Source organism: Bos taurus, chromosome 7 (assembly GCF_002263795.3).
Source record: "Bos taurus isolate L1 Dominette 01449 registration number 42190680 breed Hereford chromosome 7, ARS-UCD2.0, whole genome shotgun sequence".
In the NCBI taxonomy this organism is placed as follows: Eukaryota; Metazoa; Chordata; class Mammalia; order Artiodactyla; family Bovidae; genus Bos; species Bos taurus.
In genome coordinates this window covers 41,279,258-41,294,686 of record NC_037334.1, presented here as the reverse complement: position 1 = coordinate 41,294,686, position 15,429 = coordinate 41,279,258, and the positions used below count along the sequence as shown (strand labels likewise).

At 34.2% G+C, this 15,429-nt stretch overlaps 2 protein-coding genes across 2 annotated transcripts; one reads left to right on the top strand and one right to left on the bottom strand.

Annotated features, from left to right (window-relative positions):
• Nucleotides 1-1,957: 1,957 nt before the first annotated feature.
• On the top strand, nt 1,958-2,929 carry OR2AO1 (olfactory receptor family 2 subfamily AO member 1). The gene has a single exon (XM_002689084.5). It carries the CDS (start codon nt 1,958-1,960, stop codon nt 2,927-2,929), a length of 972 nt encoding a protein of 323 aa, XP_002689130.5.
• A 10,984-nt stretch (nt 2,930-13,913) lies between these two features.
• Nucleotides 13,914-14,961, bottom strand: OR2W3D (olfactory receptor family 2 subfamily W member 3D). Its single transcript, XM_015472174.3, has one exon. It carries the CDS (start codon nt 14,951-14,953, stop codon nt 13,991-13,993), a length of 963 nt encoding a protein of 320 aa, XP_015327660.1. The 5' UTR covers nt 14,954-14,961; the 3' UTR covers nt 13,914-13,990.
• Between the last annotated feature and the right edge of the window lie 468 nt (nt 14,962-15,429).

Below are 15,429 nucleotides of genomic sequence, written 5' to 3'. Positions count from 1 at the left end.
ATAAAATTTTATATTAATACTAAAAAAAAGTCTATGATTATGTCTACTTTCTTACATGTTAATTTTCACTTTGGATGGGCAAACAAAACCAAATACTCACTTCATGTGGTCTGGGACTTCAAAACTATCATAAACCAAGTTATTTGGTGGTAAATAAGAAAAGTACCCTGTTTGAAGTAACTCAAAATTTCAAAATTCTTTCTGAGTGTCTAAAATCTTAATGGCCCTATAATAGCAGTATTTGCTGGATGACGAACATCAAATTAAGAGATGGCTAAAGATATAGGATAGCCTTTTAATAATTTACTTAATATTTTATAGTTCCCTTATCCTACCTAGACTCCATCTGCACCTGCCAATGAGTAATATTCACTACTGACTCTGAAAAATATATAGTTTTATACTAAATGATGCATTTGTATTTAGATACAATACAATTAATTTACCCTCAGGGATTAAAGTACATGTGTGTGAGTTTTTCTTTTTGTTTTTTTTTTATTTTCTTACTGAAGCATTTTTACTCACTTTCTCTTTTCCTTTGAGCAAAGTGTATGCAGCTTCACAGACACTTTTCATAAAGACATGGGATAAAAACAGACGCCAAATAAAGCCTGAGTAAAGGTAATCTTTTTCTTTTTTTCTTAATTGAGATGGCTTATTTAAAGAAATTCTCATTCAGGAGTCAATGCCAATTTTAGTGAAATTTCTTATGTAAGAACAACATAACTGATGGTCAGATTTCAAGCCATAAAAGCAAGTCACTATAGATCATGACAACAAATAACTAACTACATTCTTCAAGGAGCAAGTCTAATAGTTTGGTATTCTGCTTTATTATGTCACAGTTTTGAGGGACATCTTGAAAAATATGTCTGTGCATTAGAAAATTACTTCTCACACTGTATTTGAATCTATCAATGGAGTTTTTCTTCACTTTTTCCTCTAAAGACTAGATTATTTCTTCATTATATTAATTACTGTATGTTTTTTTACTCCCTAAATTTCACTGAACTATCCACACAGATGAAAATTACCAACCCAACTGGCTATATCAATAACAGGTGTCTGGTTGTTTGCTACTGTGTTTCTTTTGCATAATATCAAGAGTGTTGTGACTATGTGGTATCAGTATTTGGAATCTGACTCAGAAAGCAGCCTGTTCAACACTGAACTTCTTTCTGTACTTTCTGGATGGTCTTAGATTGTCAAATTCAAAAAAAAAGTAAAGTAAAAGTAATCTTACACATTGTTTATTTAAAAACAGAAACCTTAAAGATTTCTCTTTTAGAGAAATTTGGTAACATGTTAAGACTAGATCAAAACATTTGCAAAAATTTAGATCTAGTTATAGTAGTTCTAGTTCCCTTACTCTATATCTGTATATGTTAGTTAACTCTTTGAGAGTCAAATTCATATTTTAAAATCAAAGAAAGTTATCCTTTGAAAGCTGTTATAATGATCAAAACATGACATATGTAAAATACTCAACACATTTTGTGTAGGTGTGTAGATTACTTATTCACTTAGGATTGAAATCTTAATTTTATCTTTAGTACTTAGAAATCAGAACTATCCAAGACCATGGAATGACTTTTTAAATATGTCCTGAATTTTTTATAGATAAATAGGCAGATCTATACAGATACATACTTTTTATTCTTTTAATTAAATTGTACTTAAATTTTTCAAAAAGTTTACATTTTTCTTAAAATACTGCAAGTGTAGAGTACTTCTTCAGACGTACTTATAAAACTGTCTTAAGAAATTTTGCACTAAACTTGTGATAGTAACAACATTCTGTGGTAAAGACATAGAATTAAATGTAGTCAAAACTTTATACATAAAATATATCATTGATATTTCTAAGAAAGAAAATGAAAGTGATACATTGTAAAATAAATGTGGACCTAAAGATATTTGTAAACTCTACCCAAGGAAATGAATTGGGATGGACAGAATGGAGATATGGAACAATAGGACCACTGGAACTGACTTTGTTCTCCTGGGGCTATTTCACTGCATCTTGATCCCCAAGCTACTTTTTACTTTCATCTTTCTAGTTTTTCTTGTGGCCCTTATTGTCAATATTATGATGGTGATACTCATTTGGTTGAATTCTCATCTCCATACTCCTATGTACTTTCTTCTCAGTCAACTTTCCTTGATGGACCTCTTGTATATCTCTACTTTTGTTCCCAAGATAGCCATTGACTTTTTGTCTGGACGAAACAACATTTCCTATACTAACTGTGGAATCCAGCTCTTCCTCTTCATGACTCTGGTGGGAGCAGAGTGCCTTCTCCTGGCAGTCATGGCTTATGATCGCTATGTGGCCATATGCCATCCCCTTCACTACTCAATTCTCATGTGCCCTACAGTTTGCATTTTCATGGTGGCTGGCACTTGGCTGGGTGCACTTATCAATGCCTTCGTCCATGTTGTCTATGTTCTGAATCTTCCTTTTTGTGGCTCCAGAGAAATCCATCATTTCTTTTGTGAGATCCCAGCTCTCCTGAAACTTGTTTGTGCTGACACTTCTCTTTATGAAAATGGTCTTTTTATCAGTGGTGTTATATTTCTCCTCTTTCCAATATCTGCCATCGTGGCCTCATATGGGCAGATTTTCTCCACTGTTTTAAGATTAGAATTAAACATGGGGATGAGGAAGGCTTTGTCAACTTGTTCTTCCCATATGATTGTGGTGATTCTCTTCTATGGAACTGCCATCATCAAATATTTTCTCCCCAAAGCCTATCACACTGCTGAGCAGGACAAAGTGGTCTCTGTCTTCTATACCATCCTCACTCCCATGCTCAATCCCCTCATCTACAGCCTGAGAAACAAAGAGATGTCTGGAGCCCTCAGGAAAGTATTGAGAAGAAAAATAACCAAGTTGATATCTATTGAGAACAGGAGAAGAAAGAACTGACCTTAGTTACAGAAGGATTTTACAGTAACAGAGATGAGAAATATATAATCAACAAATGGCACTTTTATGTAGACATCTCATGGCCAAACCACTTCAACCTTATCTTTAGTGGACTGCTAATGAAACATAGCGTGCCTTCCTTCTATGCTTCATAAGATCCTCACCAATTTATTAACAAAAATGCAATGTCAGCAATTTGCCAATCAGCAATCAATATAAAAAATAACTTTTTAAAAAAAAATTAGACAAGCGAAAAAAATGTGAATACTAAGTAATATTGATTCTCTACCACATTTTAAAGTAATTTTCCCTAAACCATTGAGTTGTAACAATATTTAAGTCAATATTTATAATACATTGGTCAGAACTTTCTTTTTTCAATTCTTTTTTCAATTCAACTCAATTCAATTCAACTTTATTTTTTCAATTCAATTAACATATTTAATTTTGAGCATATGATTCAAGTGTGGCTCACAAACACAAGATTTTCTTCTTATTCTCACCATTTTATACAGGAACTGGTGTGTTTTTGTTTTACTAATTGCTATAACCACAATAGTTTAGCTTTGGTGTTATTTAACTAATTACCTATAGTAATTTGTCTTAACTAATGATACCAGTATACTTAACTATTTTTTAAATTTGTCATAGCATTTCTTTTCAATTCATAGATTTATTTCTATTAAGGGTTCCACTTTGTGTAAAATATTTTTTTCTTGATAAATTTTCACAGGTGAAAATAATGAATCCAAGGGAATAATTATTTTTTAATGTTTCTGTTCTTATCAAATTGATGAGTTATGTACATTTATAACATAACAAATAAATGCATGTATGTATATGTATAGTTTAAACAATCCAAATCATAAATTTAGTATATATGATTTTATACTTTTCATTTTATTGAGTTAGTAAATGATAGAGACCTTATTATAATTGAAAGATATATTTATTCATTTAGTTTTACTTGATTTGGAAAATTTCCTTGTGTGTGTGTTATGTAAACATTTTTATTTTGGACTTTTTCATACTATACTTACCCATTTATTATTTCTAATCTTTAAATATTTTTACATATTTGACTTATTTACATATTTGAATATATGACCTTTAACAATTTATTAAAAAATAGCCCATCCATTACTTCTCTTAAGTTCTATGCTGTGTCCATAAATTATATATTTGAATTTATAAAGTTTTCATTGAGTAATTTTATTATTAAGAAATATTATTACTCCACATAATTTATTTTGTACTTTCACTTATCTTTTCACTGGTTATTGCCTTTTAAATGTAAATTGGAAATACACCAGCTAGATTAAAACTATTTAACCCTTGTGTCTATATAAGACCTGCAGCTGTATAGTCCTGCAGTCCTAAAAAGCCACACACTAAAAAAGAGAACTAGACAACTATGTCATACCATACATAAAAATCAACCAAAAATGGATTAAAGAATTGAATATGACCTAATTTTTAATTTCTTTAACCAAATATATGTTGGAAAAAATAGTATATGTATTCTGTCTAGTTTTTTTTACTTAACATTTTGCTTGTCAGATTGTTCCCAAAGTTTTAATTTTAATTTATTTTGACCTTTATAAACTTCTATAGCATCAATATGCATAAATTATTTAACATTCAAATGTATTAGACATTGGGGCATTTTCTGTTATTCACTGTTATAAACAACTACATTATCAATACTTGTATACATATATCAGTAAAAATAAACACAATTTAAAAATGTCTGTGAGTATATTTGCTAGGGAGAAGGTATGCACATTTTAAAATTAATAATGTGCATTAAATTACTAGGGTCACCATAAAAAATCAAAACAAACTTTGATGGATTAAAACATTAGAAATTTACTTTCTCACAACTCTGTAGTCCAAACATTCTATTTCAAGTTTTTGACTGGTCTAGGCTACCTGTGAATGCTCAAGTGTCAATCTTTTTTAGACTCTTTCACTTCTGATTGTTTCTCACATTCCTTGGCTTGTGTAGCATAACTCTGATCTGTCTTTTTCTTCACTTGGTCTTCTTTCCTTTGTATATTTTAATGTGCTCTTTTCTCTTATAAAAACACTCATTTGATTTTGAACTCACCCTAAATCCACGATGATTTCATCTTGAGATCCCAAACTAAGTACAAATGCCAAGCTCTATTTCCAAAGGTCACATACACATGTTCGAAAAGAACATGAATTTGGGGGGCCATCTTTCAACCCACTACAATAGATAACGCCACAGTGTTTTCTAAATAATTTTAGTAGTTCAACTCATTCAAGCATGAATTCCTTTAATTTCACAACCTTAAAAAATGCATGATTTTCAAAATAATATATTTATGTGCATATGATGAGTGTATCTGTATGGTCTTGTTGCTATTTATTTTGCCTATTTTTGATTACCAGAAAAGTTGTGTGATTCCTCACATATTTACTGTCCATTTTTACCTCATTCTTTCAGAAGTTGCATTTAAACAGTTTGTCTTTTAAAAAAAAAATAATGAATTAGGCATTTTATTGTTAATTTTAGTAGTTCTTTATAAAATATGGACAAAATTCATTTCCAATTACTCATGCTAACTATATTATCCTTCCTTGATATGGGTTCTCACACTCTGAATGCTGATATTTATTAAAAATTAACATTATTGTGGTAATAGTTATCAGTTATTCCCTTCAAAATTAATGTTTGTATATGTTGCCAAATAAATTATTTCACATCCTTCAATCAAAAAGTTATTCTTCCATATCTCTTCCAAGACACTTATGTGCATGTTAAGCTATTTCAGTCATATCTGACTCTTTGTGACCCTATGGACTGTAGCCTGTCAGGCTCCTCTGTTCATGAGATCCTCCAGGTAAGAATTCTAAAGTGGATTTCCTTGCCTTCCCCCACCGGATCTTCCCAACCTAGGGACTGAACCCACACCTCTTATGTCTCCTGCATTGGCTGGTGGACTCTTTACTACTACTGCCACCTGGGGTAAGCCCCATGCTCTGTGTGTATATATATATATATATATATATATATATATATATATGTATGTATGTATACAGACACACATATATAAATACATACCATATATGTATATGTATTTACATATATGTATATATGGTATGCATTTATATATGTGTGTGTGTATACATACACACACACATATATACACAATGGAATACTACTTAGCCATAAAAAATAATGGAATATCATTTGCAACAATATGGATGGATATAGAGATTATCATACTGAATGAAGTAATTCAGATAAAGACAAATATTATAGGATAACATTTGTATGTGGAATCCAAAAAAAATAAAAATAGATTTATGTAAAAGAAAAACAGACTTACAGACATTGAAAACAATCTTATGGTTACCAAAGATGGAAGAGGGACAAATTAGAGGTATGGGATTAACAGATACACATGACTATAAACAAAATAGTCATGTATAATTTTTATAAAAATTATATGCAGCATAAAAACTTCTATGCAGCATAAAATCTTTATTCAATAACTCATAATAACCTATAATGAAAAATTGGAAAAAATGTTTTTATTATTACACAATACTGTACTTCAATTAAAAAGAGGTCACTATTTCAAGAAGATATAACAATAGTAAATATATATTCACTCAACATGAAAGCACCTAAGTAACCTAAATATGTTAAGCAAATACCATCAGATCTAAAGATAAAAATAGACAAGTGTATAATAACAGTAATGTGTCTTCAATAATCTACTATCAACAATGGATATCTTATCCACAGAAAATCAGCAAGGGAATGTTGTAACTGGATACATTAGAGCAAATGGACTTAACAGACATATACAGAATAGTCCATCTAACAGAATCAGAATACACATTCTTCTCAAGTGCACACAGAATATTCTCCAGGATAAATCATATGAATGGACACAAAACAAATCTTAACAAATTTAAGAAGGCTGGATTCATACCAACTATCTTTTCTGACCACAGTGGTAGGAAACTTGAAATGAACAACAAAAGGAAAGCTGGAAAATTTACAAATGTGTAGAAACTAAATACACTGCTGATAAACAATGGGTCAAAAAAGAAATCAAAAGGGAATTTTAAAATTCTCAAATAAATAAAATGTAATCATAACATATCAGAACTTATGGAATTCAGCAAAAGCATCTCTGAAGAGATATTTTAGAGTAATAAATGCATAACATTAAGAAATTAGGGATATCTCAAATATACAATCTAACTTGTCACTTCTAAGAACTAGAAAAAGAAGAACACATTAAGCAAAATGATAGCAGAAGAATGGATATAACAATAAAAAGGAAAAAGTGAATTAGGGACTAGAAAAACAATAGAATGGATTAATGAAACTAAGAACTGGTTTAGAAAAGATAAACAAAATTGACAAACCTTAAGCTAAACTAAGAAAAAAAGAGAAACTATTCAGATAAATAAAATTAGATGCAAAAGAAAAATAAGACCTTACACTAGATATAAAAGAAATACAAACAATCATAAAAGACTACAATGAGCAACTATAAGTGAACAAATTAGATAACCTGGAAAATAGGGATAAATTCCCAGAAACACATCAGCTACAGAGACTGAATTGGAAAAAAGCAGAAAATCTCAACAGGTCAGTAATTAATATTGAGAATGAACTAGTAACCAAAAATCTCCCATCATAGAAAACCCCAAGAAACTCTTTTCTTCACTTGCCAATTCTGCTAAACATTATATTATAGCTAATGCTTCCCTCAAGCTCCGTCAGTAAATCATCTGCCTGCAATGCAGGAGACCCAGGTTTGATTCCTGGGTCGGGAAGATCCCCTGGAGAAGGAAATGGCAACCCACTCTAATATTCTTGCCTGGAGAATCACATGGACAGAGGAGCCTGGCGGGCTACAGTCCCTGGGGTTGGAAGGGGTTGGACTTGACTTAGTGACTAAACCACCACAATAATTAATGCCAATTCTTCTAAAACTCTTCTAAAAAACTGAAGGGGATGAAACACTTCCAAACTCTTATGAGACCAGAATAACACTTATGCCACAGTCATATAAGGAAACTACAAGAAAAACAGAAACCTATAAATGAATATCCCTAATAAATTTAGATGCAAAAAATTATCAACATGTATTTTAACAAAGGACTTCAAGAATAATAAAAGCCAATTATGACAAACCTACAGCCAACATAATACTCAGTAGTGAAAAGGTGAGAGCCTTCCTACTAAAAACTGGAGCAAGATAAGGATACCCATTCTCACCACTATTTTTAAACAGAGTTTTGGAACTCCTAGCCACAGCACCAGACAAGAAAAATAAATAAAAAGGAATCAAAATTGGAAAGGAACAAGTGAGGCTCTCAATCTTTACAGATGACATGATACTTAACAAAGAAAATCTTAAAGACACCATCAAAAAATTTAGTAAAATTGCAGGATACAAAGTTAATACACAGAAATCTGTCATATTTCTACATACTAATAATGAAATATCAGAAAGGTGATTGAACTATACACATTACTATATACATAACATAGACAACTAATAAGGACACACTGTATAGCACTGACCTACATGGGGAAAGAATCTAAAGAAAGGTGGATATATGTATATGTATAACTGATTCACTTTAATTTGCAACAGAAATCAATACAACATTGTAAATCAACTCTACACCAATACAAATTTTAAGAAATAAAATCACATCATATAATAAAATATTTAAGAATAAACCTGACCAAGGAGATAAAAGATTTATAAACTGAAAACTATAAAACATTGATAAAGAAAGTTGAAGATGAATTCAAAAAATGGTGAAAAAGATATCAAGTACTTGGATTGAAAGAATTAATATTTATTAAATGTCCATGAAAACCAAATCTATCGATAAATTTAATGTAATCCCAGTCAAAATATCCATGACATTTTTTACAAAGCTAGATCAAATAATTCAAAAATTTACATAGACTCATAAAAGATGCAGAGTTGCCAAGCAATTCAGAGAGAAATGACCAAAGCAAGAGGCATAACCCTCCCAGATTTCATAAAACAATCCAAAGTTACAGAAACTAAAATGAAATGGTATTGGCACAAACATAGGCATGGGGCCAATGGAAATAGAGCCCAGAAGTAAATCCAGTTAGAACCAAACATGGAAAAATGGACTGGTTCAAACAAGGGAAAGGAGTACATCAAGACTGTATACTGTCACCTTGCATATTTAACTTATATTCAGAGTTCAGTTCAGTTCAGTCACTCAGTCGTGTCTGCCTCTTTGTGGCCCCATGAACCGCAGCACGCCAGGCCTCCCTGTCCATCATCAACTCCCAGAGTCCACCCAGCCCCATGCCCATTGAGTTGGTGTTGCCATCCAACTATCTCATCCTCTGGCGTCCCCTTCTCTTCCTGCACTCAAACTTTTCCAGCATCAGGGCCTTTTCCAGTGAGTGAGCTCTTTGTATCAGGTGGCCAAAGTATTGGAGTTTCAGCTTCAACATAAGTCCTTCCAGTGAACACCCAGGACTGATCTCCTTTAGGATGGACTGGGTGGATCTCCTTGTAGTCCAAGGGACTCTCAAGAGTCTTCTTCAACACCACACTTCAAAAGCATCAATTATTCTGTGCTCAACTTTCTTTATAGGCCAACTCTCACATCCATACATGACTACTGGAAAAATCATAGCCTTGACTAGATGGACCTTTGTTGGCAAAGTAATGTCTCTGCTTTTTAATGTGTTGTCTAGGTTGGTCATAACTTTCCTTCCAAGGAGTAAGCGTCATTTAATTTCATGGCTGCAACCACCATCTGCAGTGATTTTGGAGACCCAAAAAATAAAGTCAGCCCCTGTTTCCACTGTTTCCCCATCTATTTGCCATGAAGTGATGGGACCGGATGTCATGATCTTAGTTTTCTGAATGTTGAGCTATTTAAGCTAACTTTTTCACTCCCCTCTTTCACTTTCATCAAGAGGCTCTTTAGTTCTTCTTCACTTTCTGCCATAAGGGTGGTGTCATCTGCATATCTGAGGTTATTGATATTTCTCCTGGCAATCTTGATTCCAGCTTGTGCTTCCTCCAGCCCAGCATTTCTCATGATGTACTCTGCATAGAAGTTAAATAAGTAGGGTGACAATACACAGCCTTGATGTACTCCTTTTCCTATTTGGAACCAGTCTGTTGTTCCATGTCCAGTTCTAACTGTTGCTTCCTGACCTGCATACAGATTTCTCAGGAGGTCAGGTGGTCTGGTATTCCCATCTCTTTCAGAATTTTCCACAGTTTATTGTGATCCATGCATTCAAAGGCTTTGGCATAGTCAATAAAGCAGAAATAGATCTTTTTCTGGAACTCTCTTATTTTTCCAATGATCCATTGGATGTTGTCAATTTGATCTCTGGTTCCTCTGCCTTTTCTAAAACCAGCTTGAACATCTGGAAGTTCACAGGTCACGTATTGCTGAAGCCTGGCTTGGAGAATTTTGAGCATTACTTTAGTAGCATGTGAGATGAGTGCAATTGTGCAGTAGTTGGAGCATTCTTTGGCCTTGTCTTTCTTTGGGATTGGAATGAAAACGAAACTTTTCCAGTCCTGTGGCCACTGCTGAGTTTTCCAAATTTGCTGGCATATTGACTGCAGCACTTTCACACCATCATCTTTTAGGATTTGAAACAGCTCAACTGGAATTCCATCACCTCCACTAGTTTTGTTCGTAGTGATGCTTTCTAAGACCCACTTGACTTCACATTCCAGGATGTCTGGGTCTAGGTGAGTGATCACACCATCGTGATTATCTGGGTCATGAAGATCTTTTTTGTGTAGTTCTTCTGTGTATTCTTGCCATGTCTTCTTAATATCTTTTGCTTCTGTTAGGTCCCTACCATTTCTGTCCTTTATTGAGCCCATCTTTGCAGGAAATATTCCCTTGGTATCTCTAATTTTCTTGAAGAGATCTCTAGTCTTTCCTATTCTATTGTTTTCCTCTATTTCTTTGCATTGATCACTGAGGAAGGCTTTCTTATTTCTCCTTGCTATTCTTTGGAATTCTGCATTCAAATGGGTATATCTTTCCTTTTCTCCTTACTTTTAGCTTCCCTTCTTTTCACAGTTGTTTGTAAGGACTCCCTAGACAGCCATTTTGCTTTTTTGCCATTTCTTTTTCTTGGGGATGGTCTTAATTCCTGTCTCCTGTACAATGTCACGAACCTCAGTCCATAGTTCATCAGGCACTCTGTCTATCAGATCTAGTCCCTTAAATCTATTTCTCACTTCCACTGTATTATCATAAGCGATTTGATTTAGGTCTAGTGAATGGTCTAGTGGTTTTCTCCACTTTCTTCAATTTCAGTCTGAATTTGGCAATAAGGAGTTCATGATCTGAGCCACAGTCAGCTCCTGGTCTTGTTTTGGCTGACTCTATAGAGCTTCTCCATGTTAGGCTGCAAAGAATATAACCAGTCTGATTTCAGTGTCGACCATCTGGTGATGTCCACGTGTAGAGTCTTCTCTTGTGTTGTTGGAAGTGGGTGTTTGCTATGACCAATGTGTTCTCTTGGCAGAACTCTATTAGCCTTTGCCCTGCTTCATTCTGTACTTCAAGGCCAAATTTTCCTGTTACTCCAGGTGTTTCTTGACTTCCTACTTTTGCATTCCAGTCCTCAATAATGAAAAGGACATCTTTTTGGGGTCACCTTGCTTATTTAACTTATATTCAGAGTACAGCATAAGAAATCCTGGATGAATCACAAGGTGGAATCAAGATTGTCAGGAGAAATATCAACAACCTCAGTTATAAAGATGATACCACCCTAATGGCAGAAAGTGAAGAGGAACTAAAGAACATCTTGATGAAAGTGAAAGAGGAGAGTGAAAAAGCTGGCTTAAAAACTAACATTTGAAATGCTAAGATCATGGCATTTGGTCCCATCACTTCAAATGATGGGGAAACAATGAAACAGTGAGAAACTTCATTTTCTTGCACTCCAAAATCACTGCAGATGGTGACTGCAGCCATGAAATTAAAAGATACTTACTCCTTGGATGAAAAGCTATGACAAACCTAGATAATGTATTAAAAAGCAGAGATATAACTTTGCTGATAAAGTCTGTATAGTCAAAGCTATCATTTTTCAATAGTCATGTACAAATGTATTATTTGGACCATAAAGAAAGCTGAGCACCAAAGAATAGATGCTTTCAAACTGTAGTGCCAGAGAAGACTCTTGAGAGTCTCCTGGATAGCAAGGAGATCAAACCAGTCAATCCTAAAAGAAATAAACCCTGAATATTCATTGGAAGGACTGATGCTGTAGCTGAAGCTCCAATACTTTGGCCACTTGATGTGATGAACTGATTCATTGGACAAGACTCTGATGCTGAGAAAGATAGAAGGGAGGAGGAGTAGGGGATGATAGAGGATGAGATGGTTGCTTTTACTCCAGTCACACACAGGTTCAAAGGAGGACCCTGGGAAACCACTCTAGTACTCTTGTCTGGAGAATCCCATAGTAAGAAGTGCCTGGGTGAGCTGCAGCCAATAGGGTTGCAAAGAGTTGGACATGACTGAAGTGACTTAACAGGCACATACCAGTCACTTCCTTTAAGCACTAACTGTTCAATTTACAAGCCAAGAAATTATTCTTGATTCTTATCTCTTTTCACTCCATAAATTGCATCAGAAAACCCTTGGTTTGATCTTATAAAACACACCATTGATTTAAATTTTTCTCTTTTCACTGTTAATGCTTACTGTGAAACATCACCTAATGTTGCCTGATTTATTGCAGTAGATTCTTGATTCACCTTTGTTCCATAACATTCATTCTCTGCAGAGCAGATGAAGTGGATGTGTAACACTGTAAGTCAGATTGTTTACTTTCTAAACAGTTTTCTGTGCTTACACTAAAATTCCTACTCTTTAACATTGCCTGTAAAATTTTAATGCTCTGGCCTTTTCTAAACTCTCTGATAGTAGTATATACGCTTATTGTCAATGATAGAATCCACATATAATGCTCATTATTCTGATTTGAGTGCATGTGAAGCTTACTCTTACCTTAGGAAGTTTGAACTTGACATCCCTTCTCCTGGCATGATTGTTGCAGGTCTCCCTTTTCATGATCAAATGCAGCTGAAATATCTCACTAGATATCTCCAGGGAATATCTCATTTAAACGGCTAAATGGTTACTTTCCAACATATAATTCTGTATTTTTTCACAACATTAAATGAGTGCTTTTTATATTTTTATTGTCATTTATTATTACTGGCACACACAGTAGGGAAATTTTACAAACACAGGGACCTAGTCAATATTGATCAGAAATTTAATTCCAGCACCTAGAATATAGTGCTTGAAGCAGAAAAGTCATTCAATAATTGGCATTGAATTAATGAACAGATAAAAAGGAATTATAGCCACACTTTGCTTAAAGAGCTTTTATTTTTGTTGTAGGACAATGAAAGTAAGATGCAAATTCTTGTTCCTTTTTCCTAATAGCATATTATCAAGACTTCTAAAAAGTGGATAATTAGATTCCATTACTCAGTGTGCTCTTAGTGATCAAATATTTCTGAAAATCTAGTAAAATAGATTTCATTTCTTCTTCCAAAGTTTTCCTTCCAGATTTATTATTAATAGAAATGTGGTTTTACTTACTGTTTCTACCTTTTTAGAACAGCGTGTATTTGGATTTCTTAGATATTTGTACATCAGCAGTGATTGAGAGCTGGAGAAGGAAATGACAACCCACTCCAGTATTCTTGCCTGGGAAATCCATGGACAGAAGAGCCTGGTGGACTACAGTCCACAGGGTCGCAAAAGGTCAGACATGACTTTGCCACTGAACAACAAAAGGGATCAATAGACCTTACATTGAGAAATATTGATTTTGAATTATTTGAATATCAGAATTGGTATACTTCATGATTTGGACAAAGAGTAGGAATGTGTCACAGAGTGTGAAGAATTTTGCCAAAACACTGACAGATGGTGGTAATGAAAAATAATAAACATCCAAAGTTTTTTAAGAATAAAACATTTAAAAGGGAATTCCTAACATTGTCTTTTATTATAATTTCTTCCTAAACTGAGATTTACCAAAGTCAATCTTCTCAATGCCCCCTTCACCTCTTTGTTTCTGAGGGTGTAGATCAGAGGATTCAGGAGCGGGGTGACAATGTTGTAGAAGAGGGTGAGGAACTTGCCTTGGTCCTTGGAGGAGCTGGCTCCTGGTTGCATGTACATGTAAATAATATTTCCATAGAAAAGTGAGACCACTGTGAGATGGGAGCCACAGGTGTTGAAGGCTTTGTGCCTCCCAGAGGATGACTGAATACTTAATACAGCCCTCACAATGTAGCCATAGGAGATCAGGATAAACACTAAGGGCGACAGCACAATACCTATTGCAAGAATAAAGGCAATGCCTTCAACGGCAGCTGTATTGACACAGGCCATCCGAATTAGGGCAGGCATCTCACACAGGAAGTGGTCTACCTTCTGGTACCCACAGCGGGGTAGCCACAGGGTCATTGGAGACATGATCAAAGAGTTGGCCACCCCACAGCCCCAAGCAAGGGACACTAAACCCAAGCATAACTGGGGATTCATGATCACCATGTAGTGCAGGGGCTTGCAGACTGCAACAAACCGGTCATATGCCATGACTGCCAGGAGTAGACATTCCACACCACCCAGACCCAGGAATAGGAAGAGCTGGATGGCACAGCCTGTGTAGCTGATGGTCTTGTCATGTCCATTTAGGTTATACAGAAGCTGAGGGATGGAGCTGGTGGTGAAACTAAGGTCCAGGAGGGAGAGGTGGGTAAGGAAGAAGTACATGGGAGTGTGGAGGTAACGATCCAGCCGAGACACCAGGATGATGGTGGTGTTGCCCACAAGCGTCAGGAGATACGCAATCAAGATAACCACAAAGAGGATTCTCTCCAGATGAGGCCGATCAGAAAATCCCAAAAGGATGAAATTTCCCTGGGTGCTTTCATTGGTTACATCCATCTCTACTGCAACTCAGCAAAACTGGAAAAAAAAAAATAATAATGTACAGCCTCTAACTGTTCTGTATGCCTATCATGCTAATAAACTTTGAAACTTTTAGTGAAAATATGTGACCATAGCTTAAAAGTTTAAAAATAAACAGAGAAAAAGTACATAGAAATTTTATAATCTGGCTATAGGAAAACTACTTAAAGCAAAACACAAAACATGAATATCATTTAAGAAAATAAGTTTTAGTGAAAATTTAAAATAGAATAATTTTTAAAGAGAATAAAAGAATAGAGAAAACAAAATATGCTGAGGAAATTTTCCTATAAAAATTAAATATGAAAATCTTATAAATCTTTGAGAAAATAATTCTTTTTTTTTTCTTTTTTTTTCTAATTTTATTTTATTTTTAAACTTTACATAATTGTATTAGTTTTGCCAAATATCAAAATGAATCCGCCACAGGTATACATGTGTTCCCCATCCTG